Here is a 16,087-nt window from a genome sequence, read left to right on the forward strand (position 1 = left end):
CACCTTCAGGTACAAACAAACCAGTCCACTGACAAAAAGAATGGCACTGTTTAAGGTCTTTTAATAGGGTTTATCAGTTTATACAAGTCAACACACTTCCACGCCTTCATGGGTTACAAAAAAATTTCCCTATCTCAAAGTACTAACAATAAAAGATTTAAATATTCACTACAAATTCTTTACAATTGGTCATTATAATTTCATAGTCAAAAAAGGAGCACATGGCTTACAAAATAAATATTTTAAATATAACCTCTTGGAAGTCCACTTATTTTCTTAAAAGGTCCCTTTTAATAAATTGAACAAAAAGAGCAAAGAATAAAGGGGTTTATCCAAAAGCCAAACAAACCCTTATCCCATCAATCTTTTATTGCTTTGCCTTTCAGCAACTAAAAGAGCAGAATCCCAGATTATTGTGCTACTTGGGGTTGGCCAGTTTTCTAAGTGATTCCTGATTTAAGGGCTAGAGGTAATAAACTAGAGAAAACTAAGCCTGGTTAAACGAATCCAGAGCATAACAAGAACAACATTCAAGGCCCAGATCCTCTGGAGGGGCAACTGAACTCTGAATGATCCAAAGCACAAGGTACTAAACGAAACAAAACCCACAGTAGCCTTGAGAAACAACTTGGGTCTTCTATACTCTGACCACCCCTGTAAAAAGAATGCCTCTGGAAAACCACATTACTGTGTCAATAGTTTGTCTCTCTCACTTAGGAACACTCACAACTACCCATTCAAATCAGCCAGGGCAAGGAAAGGAAAGGCCTCGTGGTGATTTTTACAGGGGCTCCATTTAATTAAGCACGAGGTTATGATCAAAAGCATGTCTTCAACACAATACTGCATCAAAATACAAAGCACCCTTTTAAAAAAAATGAAAAACAAAGGATAATTGCAGCATTACAGAAAAAGCAGATAACTTAGGTCTCTGGTGTTGTAGCAAAGGCAGAAAGAAACAGAATGCTTAAAAGGGGCTACTTAACATTCTCTTTGTTTTAGCATTTCTCTTCCATGATAACACTGTCCAGCCAAAACATGGAGCTTCAATCACTGTGTTCCGATATTAAGAGTAACAAGTTGAAAGGCAGACCCCATGAGCTCTTATGAGCAATACTCACGTAATGTATATATTTCATAAGGAAGGAATTGCTCTTAATTGTATTAGCAAGTTGAAGTCTGGTTGGAATTCAATGGAAAGTCAGAATTTACCACTCTTTTGATTTGGCACTTCAACTTTTTAAATTTAAAAATTAAAAAGGCACAGTATTGTTACATTGAGAAGCAAATACAAAATAATTCTTCACTCCCATAATTGCTACAATGAAGGAAAACAATCTTTCAGAAGAGACTGGGGAATATGCTTAAATTTTGGAGGTTGGTTTGCCTTTGTTATATTACATGGCCTTGTTTTCCAGCTCAGCCACAGTTCAATGAAGAAACAAAGTTTTTACATGCCCACTTTGTGAAATTTAGCTGGAGGCATCCATCACTCTACATTCTTGGATGTTATATGGAATGTTAGTCATGGCTGCGATGTGACTTCTCCAAGAAGTTTTGTAGCCTTCAGTACAAACATTAACAAAGTATCCAGAAAAATTCAAGTTGCTGGGAGAAATCTGAATTGAGAATATTTGTATCGATTTTATAAAAACACCATTAACTTAGTTTTCTTTGAAACTGCAACAGACTTCTTCCAAGATGTGTTGTTGGTCTCTCAACTGAGTCTGAGTAGTTTATTCCAAACTCTACAGCTAGCCTGTCAACAAAATTACACAGAATGGTCTACCTCATGGCCATGTGCCTGACCTACAGAAGCGGAGGCACTGGAGGTTCAGAAGTACATTCATGGAGCAAAGAACAGTTCAGAAGCACACTGGGTTGGATCCAGACCAAACTGGCACTTTCCACTGACCACCACACACCCCCGGCCTCAGCAGCAGACCCCTACCTTACCTCCACTCCAGCTGCATTATGTGTCAATCAGTGGGGCAGGGGAGGCAGGAAAGCTCCGTTCCACTGACAGAAAATTTAAAATGGATCCAACCCATTGCCTGCGAATGTCCTTTTTGTTCAGGTACACAGCTAAGCGCCTACCTGGACAGTGGTGGGAAAGAGAGGATTGCTAACAAATCACAGAATAGTGTGGGCAAGAAGAAGCATGCAAAGGAGAGGAGCAGGGTTTGCAGCGAGCCAGGTACTTTGAAGGAATGCTCAATGAGGCAATTAAATGCTCAGAGAATTCCCCCAGCTGTTCTGAACTGAATTCAGTAGCAGAACTCTGAAATCCTCACCGAACTCATGGAATAGCCAGACCTAACAGCAGATTGTCTGTATGACCTTCACTGGAGCAATACAATGCCATCTTCTTGGCAACACCCCCCCCCAAAAAACAACAACAACAACAACAACAAAACCCCCTGTTCTTCAAAACGTTTCCCAGAAGTAGCCCTGTTTGGAAGAACTTTAGAAATCCCTACCACCATTTAATCAAGTGGGTTGATTCTTCCTTAATACAAAAATTACATTCAAATTGTGTTGAATTTTGGGGTGCAGAGAAAGACTGATATAGTATTTCACATTTTATTTGCATTTAAAGGCAGAACCAATTGTTAAACCAGACAAACAGAATTATTTTCCTTCTAGGGGATCACTGGAAGAAGAAAAAAACACCCTGCTTTTTCTCCAAATCCAAGAAACCACTATGCTAAGAGTAAGGAAGGAAGAAATATTAATTAGAACAACGGATAACCTCGTTGACTTTTCTCACAGCTTTGTGGGGGTATGATCTTGAGACCTCCTTCAACTTATATAGACAAGACAGACAAAATAACTGTCTCCTGAAGCATTAGAATGAGGAGATAGAACTCTTCGGTTTAGAGACAATTCCAGAAATTTGGTTTTGTTCCAGAATGTTTAGAGCACCCAGTTTAGAATGTTTTGCAGACCACGGGTGGTGAGCAGAGTCTACAAGATTTGACAGGCTCATCCTTGGCTGGGATCTTCTGCTGAGAAGATAGTGCTATTCCATGTTCACCAAAGTGTGAAGAGGTGGCTGAAGAGAGTCTGTTTGGGTGTGCAATACTGTGAGATCATGCAAAGTGGTACCTAATGGGGCTTCTTGGGGCCCTGATGATTTGCAGTCTGTTACTTCAGGTGACCCATTCTCATGCAGAGCAGTCACGTTTCCTTGGACAGCAGTCAGGTTGTGATAGTGGCCGTTTTCAGGAAAAGACAGCAACTTCTCCGATATTTTAGAATGAGCCACATCATATTCTTCATCAGGAAGCTCCATCTTCTGATACTCGTCATTCTTTGAGGCTCCGACGACAACAAGGAAAGACTTCCAGGGTGTGTTTTTATCATGAATCTGAACAACAACAAAACAGACCTAGAAAAACCACCACTGGCATTTGTTTTCAATAACACTTTCAAACTCCTTTGAAACTTTTGATTTTTAACTGCTGTCTAAGGCACTAGAAACAATTAGCTAAATGCTGCCCACTAGGGGGGGGAGGAGGGATTCTGGTCAAGCAAGCAACCAGCTCAGCTGTTCTCCATGCACCTCCCCCCCCCCAACAAGGTGGGATGGGAAGGGAATGTGTCCTAGAGTGGTAGCAATAAGCTTGATGACACCCTTTTGTAAAATTAAGAGTCCAGCAGTACCTTTAAAACCAACTAAGTTTTATTCAAGGTATGAACTTTCATGTGCACTAGAGTTTCCCACAACTATAGCCTGCCTCTCCCATAATGTGTGACAAAATGACCACCTTGGAAATTGCTGGGGGGGGGGGGAGGGGGGCGGAATCCCACCAAAAAGATGGTGGGGGAGAGAAGGCCAAGTTGCAGGGAAAGATGAAAGCCTACACATTCAAAAACAGAAGAAAGCCAAGGATGGTAATGCTGGATAATTACTGGATCTGAATCTATTCATTTGACTTAAATGTTAGGGCATTTTAGAAAACGAGGAGGAGATACCCACTGAAGCAGCTTATTGCACACATTGTGTCCTCATGAAAAAATGGTTGAAAACTGACTCTGGGTTCAAGAAGGCGCTTAACTGAGATACCGCTAAAGTCATCAAACAAAAACAAGGAAATGATTGTCTTGAGGTGAGAAACTAGTTTGTACAGCCTACTGCACTGCTTCCAAAATGGCCCACAGCCTAAGGAAACGTAAAATGCTACATCACTTGTGTGAAATCGCTGAGATGGTGGTGCATACCGAAGAACCTGGATAAATGCAATACTTCTTAAATGCTAAAAATACCCTCATTACCTATCATTCATGTCCTTTCCATATGCATAAAACCAGCCAGCCCTAATTCTATTTCTTCAGAAGGATGGTATGCAAGGGTCTACCATCTCTTGCCACTTAAAGTTATGTGGGCATCACTGCATTGCTAAGAAACATAAAATGAGGTGGCATTTCTTGAAAGAGTCTACCCCCTTCCTTACCGAGGTGTGTCGCCGAAGAGTAGATTTGTCTGTAAATGTCCGACCACAAGCATTGCACATGAATGGCTTCTCCCCCGTGTGAATGCGATGATGGCGTTGCAGGGCATTGAGCTGGGTGAACTGTTTGCCACACTGATCGCAACAGTAAGGACGCTCACCTGCAAGCCAGAGAGCATTGTTACTTTTCACTGCTCTTGCAGAAACCCCCAGTTACAACTTCAACAGCAATCAAGTACAGGAAAGCACAGCTGGAAGAACTTTTCCTCTGCAACTACAACAAATCAGTCTTATGGTCAAGCAATACAGCTGCATTATGTATAATTTGACCCATTTTTAACATGCCTGCCATTGCATTCAAGATGGTTTACAATTCAAAACATCACCAAAACACAAAATAAGAAAAGGGGACAGAAACGGAAGAAGAAAGCCACTGCTCCAGGCGCTGGCTCATCAATACAGTTGCAGAACAGTCAGATGGCTGTTGCAGCAGATGGTTCTCTTGGAGGGTAGGACCCAAATAAAAGCTGGTTCCAAGCAAGCCAATGGAGAGGGCCTTGCTGTATAACTTGACAATCAGAACCTTAGCTATTGGTTGCCATTGATTGCAATGGAGCCATGTCTATTCAGGGCCAACAACGAGGTTAAAATGCCATCATGCTTATGTCTGCATTCTTACATGACCCCTGATCCATGCCTGTCTACACCAAACAGATAATTTACACTGTTATTTTGCAAAACTGTACACAGCAGCCTTGCTATTTATCACATCAAGGTGGCACTAAAGGATTAAAAAGCTTATTAATAATGTTAAGGCACGTTTTTAAAAAAAAGCTAGGTCTTGTACAAGATGCACAGAAGACACTGAAAAACTGGAGGAGGAAACAAATATGTTTTGGCTGCATTCAGACATCATGTTAAGCTGCCATTATACCTGAACGTCTTGTTAATGCCTGCTTATCTTTCTTCTCTCTTCTTGTGAAAAAATCCTGCATTAAAACTAATTCCAGCTACCCATGATGTATGAAAGCAGGCACACAGGCTAACCATAGAATGAGAGAAGTGAAATATTCACAGGCCATCCTGGATACTAATACTTCCCTCTCACAGGGCTTAACTGGCAGGCCTTTCTTTACAGATAAGCACCTAACCTAGAAACAGCTTCATACCAACAACAGTCAGCTATTCAGCAGAGAAACGAAGCCCAGGACCAGATCCTACAAAGAACCAAGATGCCCATTTTGTCCGGATATACACCCAGACTACATTGTTACCAGACCTAATAACAACAGCCATATCATCTCTGGCTCATCCATTAATGTAATATTCGTCAACTAGGGATGAGCATGAATTGAAGCACAAATCACAATTTATGCCTGAAATAGCCAATTCATGGTTCATTCTGATTTGGTTCGGGTACTCACACTATGCATGATTCGCAAAATGAAGTGGCTTGCTTTTTGGGCAGTTCATCTGTGTTGTTATTGGCTGGGGATCCTCCTCACATGTTGTGACGTGCCCGGTGTGATGACATCACCTGGAAGTGACATCAGCTCTTTCATTCCTTACTTGTTTGCCTTCCTCTTACCTGTATGAACTTTAATGTGCTGATACAGTGAATTCCTCTGTGCAAATGTTCGGAAACAAATTTCACATTTAAAAGGCTTGGACCCAGTGTGGATTCGATTGTGGTGCTTCAAATACTCCTTTGAGGCAAAACTCTTCCCACACGTTTCACACATGAAAGGCCGTTCCCCTACAACATATGGGAATAGGAAAAGAGAAAAGGAGATATTTCCAGCCACTGTTGGTATGATTGACAGGTAAAAACAGAAGCAAGCCTCTGGATCTAGAGCCTCATGAAGTAAACTTTCAATTTTGTATAGTTTTACTATGAGCCACTGTTAAATGTCCATGGACAAGGAGTGCAGCTGTCACTGCCTTGCACCAATTCAAAAGGCCATCCCAGTGAACCGGCAATGGGCAGACAATGTTACATCACAAACAGATGACAAAACTAGCCAGTTTCACAAAGCTGTTGTGCAGCACAAAACAAGACAGCAGACTTTGTGGTTGGCAACAACTTAGCTTTTCAGCTTATCAAAGACCCATCCATTACCACAGAGGCAGAGCTCCCAAACTGGCCAATATGAACATAAGAGAAGCCATGTTGGATCAGGCCAGTGGCCCATCCAGTCCAACACTCTGTGTCGCATAGTTGCCAAAAAAACCCAGGTGCCATCAGGAGGTCCATCAGTGGGGCCAGGATACTAGAAGCCCTCCCACTGTCCCTCCCCACCAAGCACCAAGAATACAGAGCATCACTGCCCCAGACAGAGAGCTCCAACAATACACTGTGGCTAATAGCCACTGATGTACCTCTTTCGCATCAATATTTACAATGAGAATGCCACAAAGAAGCAACTTAGCAGGAGACTAGAGTGTCTCCATTGTTTCACATGGGAAACTACAGCAACTATCACAGCTCAAGTTCCCCAGTGTGTATTTCTAGACTAGGGTGACAGCACTTGATTTGCACTAATACAGTGTTTACATACTGTGCATCCCACTGGAATAAACCATCTGGATGGGTGGGGGGACAATAACACTGATGCTCCCAGAGATAAAACACCGTAAATAACAGCCCTCCAAAACTTTAATTTTATTTATTTATACCCTGCCTTTCTCCCCACTGGGCACTTAAAACAGCTTAAATCACTCTCCTTCATTTTATCTTCCCAGCGACCTTGTTAAGGAGATTAGGCTGAGAGTATATGATTGGCCCAAGATTGCCCAGCAAGCTTCTATGGCAGAATGTCATATTTCTAAGAATACCTACGTATCTGTATAGTACAGAAAGACACATTTTAAATTAAGAAAGCTGAGGTTCTCATAGTTTCAGAGAGGATGCATCATAAGGTATCAGGGGGCGGCGGGGGGGGGGGGGGGGAGAAGCAGAGTCTATCAATGCAATCCTAAACAGAATTACATCCTTGACTACTGAAAGGGGCTTAGAAGGGTGCAGCTCTGCTAAAAACTGGATTTTATGTCACCTGAATTGAACACATGGAACTGCCTTATACAGAATCAGACCTTCTATCCATCCAGGACAGTACTGTGTGAATAGCAGCAGCAATAATGCGGAATAGCAGTGGCTGTCCAGGGCTTCAGGTCTTTTCTCACCTGCTACAAATCGTTTTCACTAGGGATTGAACCTGGAATCTCTTGGGTGCCAAACAGATGCCCCACCACTGAGCCACAGCTCTTCCACAAATTATAACTTACAACATTTTAACACAAAAATGAAGATAACACTGGATCAAAATGGCCACAAACACTCAGGCTTATGGAAACATAAATGCTAAATTCCGTCGGCCTCCAAAGATGGCGCTCTCACCTACCTGTATGGCATCTTTTATGATATATAAGCATGTGATTCTGCGTGAACCTTGCTCCACAATCACTACAAACAAAAGGCTTTTCACCAGTGTGGATTCTGAAATGAGACAGATAATTCTATCAAAACAATACAACACATGCTCTTCCTCTTCCCAAAGCAACAACAAGCAATTGGCATAGTCAAGAATCGCATCAGCTGAAGTGGTTCTCATGACTCATGTTGATCTGTGAAGGGAACCTCTGCTCAGCCTCAAACCATATGTGAAGCATCTACTTGCACCTGGGAGTTCCCAATCCAGCAGCTGAGCAAGGGGACAGGGCCTGTATATGACTGAATTCAGACCAAGAGGACTTTGAGATGAGAGTTTTCAGGCACTGGGATGAAAGTTCAAAATACTCCCAGTTCTTAACTAACAGAAGTAGTTGGTCTAATAAAAGATCTCACTTCAACTATTTTCACACCCACATCCCTAGTCAAAAGCATCAACAGCCGGCACGGCTAAGCTACAAAACCAGAATTGACAAACGAGTTAGAAAAATGAGCTGCTTTATGATGGGAAGCACAAACAGACATGTCTTCAGACAACAGGTTTTTTCACACCTTTTCTGTGTAAAACACCCATCCCCTTTAGATTAACAAAAGTAGAACTGTGATTTCTGTGAATTATGAATTTCCCCCCAGAAAAAAAATATAGTATTTTCCCTCTCCAAAATGAAAAGTAGGGTGGGTACATTTCACATTTGGAAGCCATGAAACAGTTACTTTTTTCTTACTCTCTAACTTGAACTGGCTTCCAGTGGGGTACCAGATCAGATTCAAGGTCATGGTATTGGCCTTTAAGGCCCTTAAAGGACAGGGACCTGTGTACCTCTGGAAACGCCTCTCCTGGTATACCTCGCAGAGTGTTACACTCAAAGGATCAGAACTTTTTGGTGGTCCTCTGCCTGAGACACATCCAGCTGTTCTCAACCAGAGCCAGGGCCCTCTCTGCCCTGGCACCAACCTGGTGGAACTCTCTGCCAAATAATATCCATGCCATATGGGACATTTTACAGTTCCACAGAGCGTGCAAAGCACAGATGTTCTGCCAGGACCTTCATGCCATTCTTCAAAGGAAGACATCCCACCTCACCACTCCTTGGCCACTCTTACCTATACATTCTGCTACTATTCTGATGGGCTGACACTACCACCTCCTATATGTGGCTGCCATTATGGCACTGCAGTACTTGCTGCTCTAACTCCCAACACCAGATTGACCTTTTCCATCTGGTAGCTTCAAGGTCTCGTTCCTGAGAGTTAGTTGGTTTAGACTTAATTAGCTGATATGCAGAGCTCTTTTGGTCTCAACAGGACAGCTGCTGCATTTGCATAATCTTAAAATGAATCTCATTCAATTTTTGGAGAAAAAACAAGCCACAGTTTATTTGAGACTCTTACTTTCCCCCCGATTTCCACTTGAGCTGTTGTATGACCAGTGCTCTATAGTCCTTCCCAGCCTAGCATCTGAGCACATCCTATTTTTGATTTTACATACAGATCAATAAAGCTTGACTCATACTCAAGATTGCTGTGGTCCCAAATACAGCATTATATTGTTACTGTTTTGAAGCATGTAGGGGGAGCTGCTGGAAATAGAGTAGGGCCTTCTCTTGGTGAGCTTCTCTTAGTGAGCTATGGCTGTTTAGACCGTGAAACACATCATTGGAGTTTTTTTAGGCAAAGATGCCTGAATCGTACCACAGAGCACAGTATGTGACTTTGGTTATTTCGTTTTGCTGTTTAGCTTTTCATATACACAGTGTTTGCATCTGTCCATTGGAGAGCAGAAATAGTACTGTTAGCATAACATCCACCCTAAGTCCTACTGCAAGCAACCATGCACTGAACGAGTGGCAGAAATGGAGCTAGACTTCCTTCAACAAGGTGCCAGGAAGGGTTCAGCTGATTTAGAGATCAACACTCCCTAAATCTGGAGTGTGCTGGCCCACATTTTTCAGATACCACTACACAGCCGAAAGCTTCAAACCTCACTCCCTTTTTATGAAACACAGTAATGCTTTGTCCCTTTTAGATTAACAAAATGTCAAGATGCATGGGATGAGTAATGCAGCAAAAACACCAACGATGTAAAGCTCGGGGTGGGGGGTGAGGAGTGGGATAAATATTGGTGTCATCCTCTGGCCAAGATATCCAAATTGGCTCGTGAGCATGTGTAGGGCTTGCAGCAATGCTCTGCATAGTGCACTGCCACAAGAATTTCTACCCTCAAAACATGCCCCCTCCCACTTAATTTGAAGAATGCTGGTAGGACTCCCAACAGCTCCTGTCTTTACACACTGTAATATTTTTTATCTACATTAGTAAAGTCAGACTAAACTATTTCAGGCCATCTATAGTTTTACCCACATCTCCAGAACTCTGATACGGTTGTGTGAAAATCAGGACTCATGCTTGATTGGTTCTTTAACAAAGGCATACACTTATTCCCAATTATTTAAAGTCACGAGAGTGAACATAAGACAGCTCACTAGTCCACCTAAGGTCAGTCCTATATTCTTCAAAGATCTTTCCTAATATTTGTTCCTCCATATCCTCAAAAATAAACAAACACCACCACCCCCACACCAAACACCTGCCAGGGATCAAACTCGGAACCCTCTACATGCAAAGCATCTACCGTAGTGCCTGGCCTTTGCCCTAACAGAAGGCATTCCTGGGCTTTAATACCAATCTCTCACCAAGATGCCGCTCACTAGGGCCCTGTTCCACGACCCTCCCACAGTTGAGGGCCTGCAAGGCCTCAAACTGGATAGGAGAGGAGAATGTACCACCTGATTCCTCCTCACATTTTGCCTTAGCAGGGATACACCATCCTCCCCAGCTTGCTGCAGACCCTTCTTAAACAGGCCACCCTTCCAATGCCTGCCCAGGGTTGGCTCCTGCCACCACCCATTCAGCCAATCAGTACGTGTTGTTCCTGCTCCCCAGCTGGGGCCTGGCAATGCAAAAGGCTTCCTTTGGCTGCCAAACTGCAGCCTGGCCTTGTCCGTTTGGGGCATGTCCTAGCTGGGCCAAGCCAGTTGAATACAGCTTGCTTTTTAGCCCAGGTGAGTTGGACCTACACACCCATGACAGGCCCCATCATTGGATGCAACAGCTGCTAAATCAAAATGTACATTTCAGCTACAATCTACATGGCAGCACCACTCTCTTCCATCCCCAAACCCCACAGTGCAAATCTAATAGAAATTTCTGAAATTTTTTCACAAGGAGTCTCCAGCCCTTCTCAACTACTTTGAAGGTTGGTAAGCTGCTTTAGAGAACTTTGTCTTTTCTGAATTTTATTTTGCCCAGAGATTTTTAACTACCAAGGCCCCAGTTAAGTCTGTCCATACCTCATGTGTGTTTTAAGTGCCGAGGGCTGAGAAAACTTAGCCTCACACTCTGTGCACCCATAAGGCTTGTCGCCAGTGTGCGTCCTTTCATGGAGCCTGAGGGCTGTTTTGGAGCTCAGCCCCTTTCCACACTGGAGGCAGTGATGACGTTCCCCACCACCCTCATGAACCTGCAGCATGTGCCTCTTGACGTCCTTCTTCCTCTTGAACTTCTTACCACAGAGCTCGCAAGGGAAGTGGCGCTCGCTGCTGTGGACGTGGCGCTGGTGGCTTTTGAGGTTGCAGCGGTTGGCAAAAGTCTGGCCACAGGTCTCACAGCGGTAAATGATTTCAGCTGCGATGCCGTGGCTGTGTCGTATGTGCTTCAGGAAGCTCTTCTCGTACAGGAACTCCCTCTTGCAGGTGCTGCACGTGAAGTTGCTACCGCGATTCTTTTTGTCCTTCTCGGATTTGTTTGAGCTGGCCTCCAGTTCATCAGGGCAGCTGAACCCTTTGTTTTCAGGCTTTGTGCTGCCTGCTCCTCTCTCTTCTTCTTCCTCCTCCTCTTCCCCCACTTCCTTGTGTGTGCCATGGTCTTTGTGCAGTTGGCTTGCCTCTGCAGCAGCTGCTTCATACTTCTGCTGTTCCCGCAGGCGCCGGGTGTATTTTTTCTTGGGTATTTCCACAAACACTTTCCTGCCGGCCAGCCTTCCGCTAGCTCTTCTGATTTTGGCACAGGGAGTCTTCAGGACTTCTTTCTTCTGGTCTAATTTCTCCTTGAGTTTCTCAGCAGGTGTGACAAGGCCTTCTACGTCCCTAGGCCTTCCATGGGGTGGGCTTGCAAAACAGTCCATGCCATCGCCTTGAGCTTCGAGAATCGCTTTGGGTTCAAGTAAACTGTTTGGTTGGGCTCCGCTGTACTCTTCTGCATCCTGTGACTCAGAAAAGTTCTGCAGCTCCAATAACACTGATTCGAGCATCTGCTTCTTGAGCTGAAAGCATGTCTCAGACAAATCCAAGCACTTGAGCTTCTCAGCTATTTCCAGCATCCGCTGCACCCGATCTTCTTCGACTTCCACCCTGGCAGTATAGACAAACTCAAGAAAAGACGCAAAGTCAGCTACCTGGACCTCATCCAAGAAGACATTTGTCTTTGGACCATCCATGCTCTTTTCATTCAGAAATACCTCTTTGAAAAACTTGCTGGTGGCGGCTAGCACTGCCTTGTGAGCCACAAACTCAGCCCTGACACCTTGATACTCCACACTCACAGTCACATCACAGAGGTGGCCCAGGAGACGCAGCTGGTGCATTTCATTCAGAAGGTTGATGGGTGAAGATTTCGATTCCAAAAGAACAGCATTACTTTCCATCTTCCTCCTTTCTTAAAAAAGACTGTAAATAACAGTACACATATTAGTTTTGAGGCTCAGAAAATATCAAGACTCAAGCAATTACTGTCCCATTTTAATAATGGGACAATCTTGTCCTGAAAATTGTAACGTGCTCAGAGCTTGAGCCCTGAATGGGTGCTAGCCTCTGTAGTCCCAAGGTTATAACAGGATTCAACAAATTTTGGCTTGGCTTAGTATAGCCACCAGTAGAACAAAGCAAGAGTCCAGTTACACCTTTAAGACCAACAAAGTTTTATTCACCACCACCAGTGATGAACTTGGGGGATGGAGGTCTACCTGGTGGGATTTGGGTTGAGTTCAACAATCCATCAGTGGAAGGAACTGATCATAACATATCTTTCCCATATTCCCCAGGGTTGTAGAACCCACATGGAGCAACAGCCTTGCAAATCAAGAGGCTGCTGTAGGGAAGGAGGCAAAATTGCCCTTACTGCCTCTTCCATCAATGCAGCTTTCTAATGGAAGAAAACACAATTTTGCCCCCACTGCAGTCTCCCAACCCACAAAACTATTTGTCTACAAAGGTCTTGCAGCCTCAGCAATAAACTCTCACAGAGTCAGAATGGGACTCTGGGGGAACGCTGGAAGTATCTGCAAATCTTCATGTTTGCAGACTATCTTTTATGGCTGCCTTATGTGGATCCTAGAGACACTCTCGCATTCTCCAAAACTGTGAGACAACCCCTTGTCTGGAAGATGCTGCTTCTCCATGACAGAAGCTGGAATCAAAGCCACACCCAGTCCAGGTTTAAATGAACATGACATCTGGGCTTTTGGGCTCTTCAAACTTTTATGATTTTTTTATGTGGGTGGCAGCTCATAAGAAGCTCATGCTATGGGCAGCTTGCTTTTCTCAGATCCTACAGCTCCTTTATTTCCCTCCTTTTCAGATTCTGACATTTACTAAAACTGCTCAGTGCAATCTACAGAAAAAACATGCTTGATTGAAGTGAACGGGACTGCACTGCATTTCCATAACTTTCCATAACTGAGCTGACAGCCCACTGTTATGATAAAAAAGCTCATTTGGGCCAAAGAGTCCAATACATTCCCTAGAACTCCAGAGATATTCAGCTTTCTCAACCTACAACTGTTCTGTAAGTCGATGTCTAACCTGCCCCTTGAGGATGTCAGTTGGTTCTGTACCTTCCTACTCTATCTGCTTATCTGGCATTTGAGTTTGCATTCATTGTTCTTTGCCTGCCCCCATCCACTCTTGAGTGAACTGCTGGCTTTTTTAATGGAATCTTGTTGTAAAGCAGCTTCTTTTTGTAACATTTCCTTCAGCTGTTTAGATTAGGAATATGTGTTGAGCTAAAAGATGTGCACAATTATGTATCTGAAGCAGTGGGCTCCAGGTCACAAAAGCCTATGTTGGAACACACTTACTTAAACTTTATGTTCTTGTTTTCTTATGCTGTTGCTCTTGCTGCTACATCTATCCATTTGGAACTGCCAATCTATTTTAAAAGAACAGAGCACATGTGATGTCTGAATAATTTAAAGAACAAATACACTGTGCTGTTACTCATATGGAGAAGTCTTGTTGGATCAGACCAATGGTCACTTTTGAAAGAACTTCAAGATGGCCAATGATTACAGTGGGCTACTGTCTGCTGTGCCCAGCACAAACACCCTAAAAGGGGAAAAGACTCACCAACTGGACTAGATGAACCTGGAGAAATTATTATACTTTTTTAAAAAGTATAAGAAACATATATGAGGAAGAGGAAATAAAGTAACTCTTCACAGTTTTGAGCACAACCTTTGAAAGCCAGTTTTTTAAAAATATACACGTGCACAGACACATATTAAAGTAATTAAAACTAACCTAAATTCACAACACTTTAAATTATGATTTTTACAAGAGCAAGATATAAACATTTCAAGTAATATTTTCAATTTCATATCCCAACTGAGCGGACAGCATCTTTCCCACCAACTATCTTTTATTCCTTGTTGTCCCCTTTCTGCCATCTATTTATCCCTGGCACTCCCCTCCTCCGTGTGCAGAGGAGACTGGCCCATTGCAAACTCCACGGGGCAGGGGCCTGTCTTTTTTTTTTTTGCTAACCACTCTATGAAATGCTCGCAGTATAAAGTCCTCGTGGGCAGAACATTAAGGGTGTGGGGAGGGGACCACCTTGGACAGTTCCGTGGCAGGGATCACTAATTTGTGCCCCACTCTCACGCAGGCTTCTGCTTCCCAAGTATGAGGAGGGGGCGCCCGCAGTAGTTGCAGCGGCGGCACTTCCACTCCCATCGCGGAGCGGGGGGGAGGGGAGGGGTGGAAAGCAGCCTGGCTCCCCTCCCCTCCCCTCTCCCGGCCACTTGCCGCCTTCCCCCTTCCCACTCACCGGGCAGCCCCACGTCCAGCCAGCCGCGCAGCCTCAGGGCGGAAGACCCTCCTGACGCTGTCATATCCGGCAACGGCCTCACGAGTCCCGCCCCCTCCCTCCTTCGGTGATGTCAAAGGATGACGTGACGACGCGCATCTGTCGTGCTCAGCGCCTACTAGCCCCTACTGGAAAGAGGTAACCCTTTCTAGAGTCTGCTCCTGCAGGGCGCCGCTTACCTTCTTCGTGTTGACGTCCGGGAGGTTGCCTTGGCAACGAGGAACCTGCTAGGCGTCACAGCCCGGCGCGCCCCTGCGCGCTCACCTGCCGTCCCGCCTCAGCTACGTCATGGAGCATCCCCGCTCCGCCGGTCATCTGAAGAGAAGTATGACCCTTGGCGGCCGCCGTAGCATCGGGAACTGTTGGGAGATTCTTTATAATGTTCATTCATCTTTCCCGCAGGAAGCCGCGGAATCGACAGCAGTCGGGAAAGGCTGTAGGAGCCATCTTTAAGACTGGCTGTTGGCAGTTTCAGCGTTCTGTTTTGAAGCGGCTGTCGCCACCTGGTGGGCGAGGCGGGGAAGATTTCTGTTTAGTTTCTAAATTAAACAATACCCTAGATCTGCAATTCAAAGGAGCGCATTTTGCTTCGGCCTCCTTAGGCTGCAGTCCACCGAAGCCTTTGCTGGAATAAAATTGGTTTGGTTCTTAAAGTGCCACCGGACTCCGGTGGGTTTTTTTTCCTGCTCCTCCTCTCGAATTCTACTTGTTCGAATTCTACAAGCTGCCAACTGGTTTGGCTTGGAGAAGGGACTTAAAGAGACAAATGCCTTCTCCAAGCCAGCCAGCTGGTGTGACAATGGGGCAGGACTTGGAGAACACATTTAGTTTAGAGGGGGAGGCAGCGAGAGACAGAGAGAGATGAAGAAACGTTAACTTTAAATGCATTCTTCAAGCTCCCCATGCCAGCTGCCTTGGCTTGGAGATTGCATATAAAGAGACAAACACCTTTTCCCAAGCGGGATGTACTAAAACGAATGACAAGATTGCCCATACGAAACAATGGATTGCCCATTGGATATTATGGGAGAGAGGACTGCCAAAT

At 44.3% G+C, this 16,087-nt stretch overlaps 1 protein-coding gene across 2 annotated transcripts; it reads right to left on the bottom strand.

The window, feature by feature from the left end:
• Positions 1-41: 41 nt before the first annotated feature.
• GZF1 (GDNF inducible zinc finger protein 1) lies at positions 42-15,143 on the bottom strand. 2 transcript variants are annotated; one of them, XM_060232752.1, is made up of 7 exons: positions 15,004-15,143; positions 14,036-14,106; positions 11,253-12,626; positions 7,856-7,950; positions 6,043-6,210; positions 4,458-4,615; positions 42-3,370 (listed from the first exon to the last, which is right to left on the bottom strand). In XM_060232752.1, the coding sequence occupies exons 3-7, from the start codon at positions 12,602-12,604 to the stop codon at positions 3,023-3,025; spliced, it is 2,121 nt and encodes a 706-aa protein (XP_060088735.1). In that variant the 5' UTR covers positions 12,605-12,626; positions 14,036-14,106; positions 15,004-15,143; the 3' UTR covers positions 42-3,022. The 2 variants fall into 2 exon arrangements, with proteins under 2 accessions (XP_060088735.1, XP_060088727.1); XM_060232744.1 differs by lacking the exon at positions 14,036-14,106.
• Positions 15,144-16,087: the final 944 nt, after the last annotated feature.

Source organism: Heteronotia binoei, chromosome 1, assembly GCF_032191835.1.
Source record: "Heteronotia binoei isolate CCM8104 ecotype False Entrance Well chromosome 1, APGP_CSIRO_Hbin_v1, whole genome shotgun sequence".
In the NCBI taxonomy this organism is placed as follows: Eukaryota; Metazoa; Chordata; class Lepidosauria; order Squamata; family Gekkonidae; genus Heteronotia; species Heteronotia binoei.

Coding starts and splice junctions, on each gene's coding strand:
- GZF1 (XM_060232744.1), bottom strand. CDS start 12,604: ATGGAAAGTAATGCTGTTCTTTTGGAATCGAAATCTTCACCCATCAAC. Junction 4,616..6,042: donor GCACATTAAAGTTCATACAG/GTAAGAGGAAGG, acceptor TCTGGCTTGCAG/GTGAGCGTCCTTACTGTTGC. Junction 3,371..4,457: donor CTCTTCGGCGACACACCTCG/GTAAGGAAGGGG, acceptor GTTGTTGTTCAG/ATTCATGATAAAAACACACC.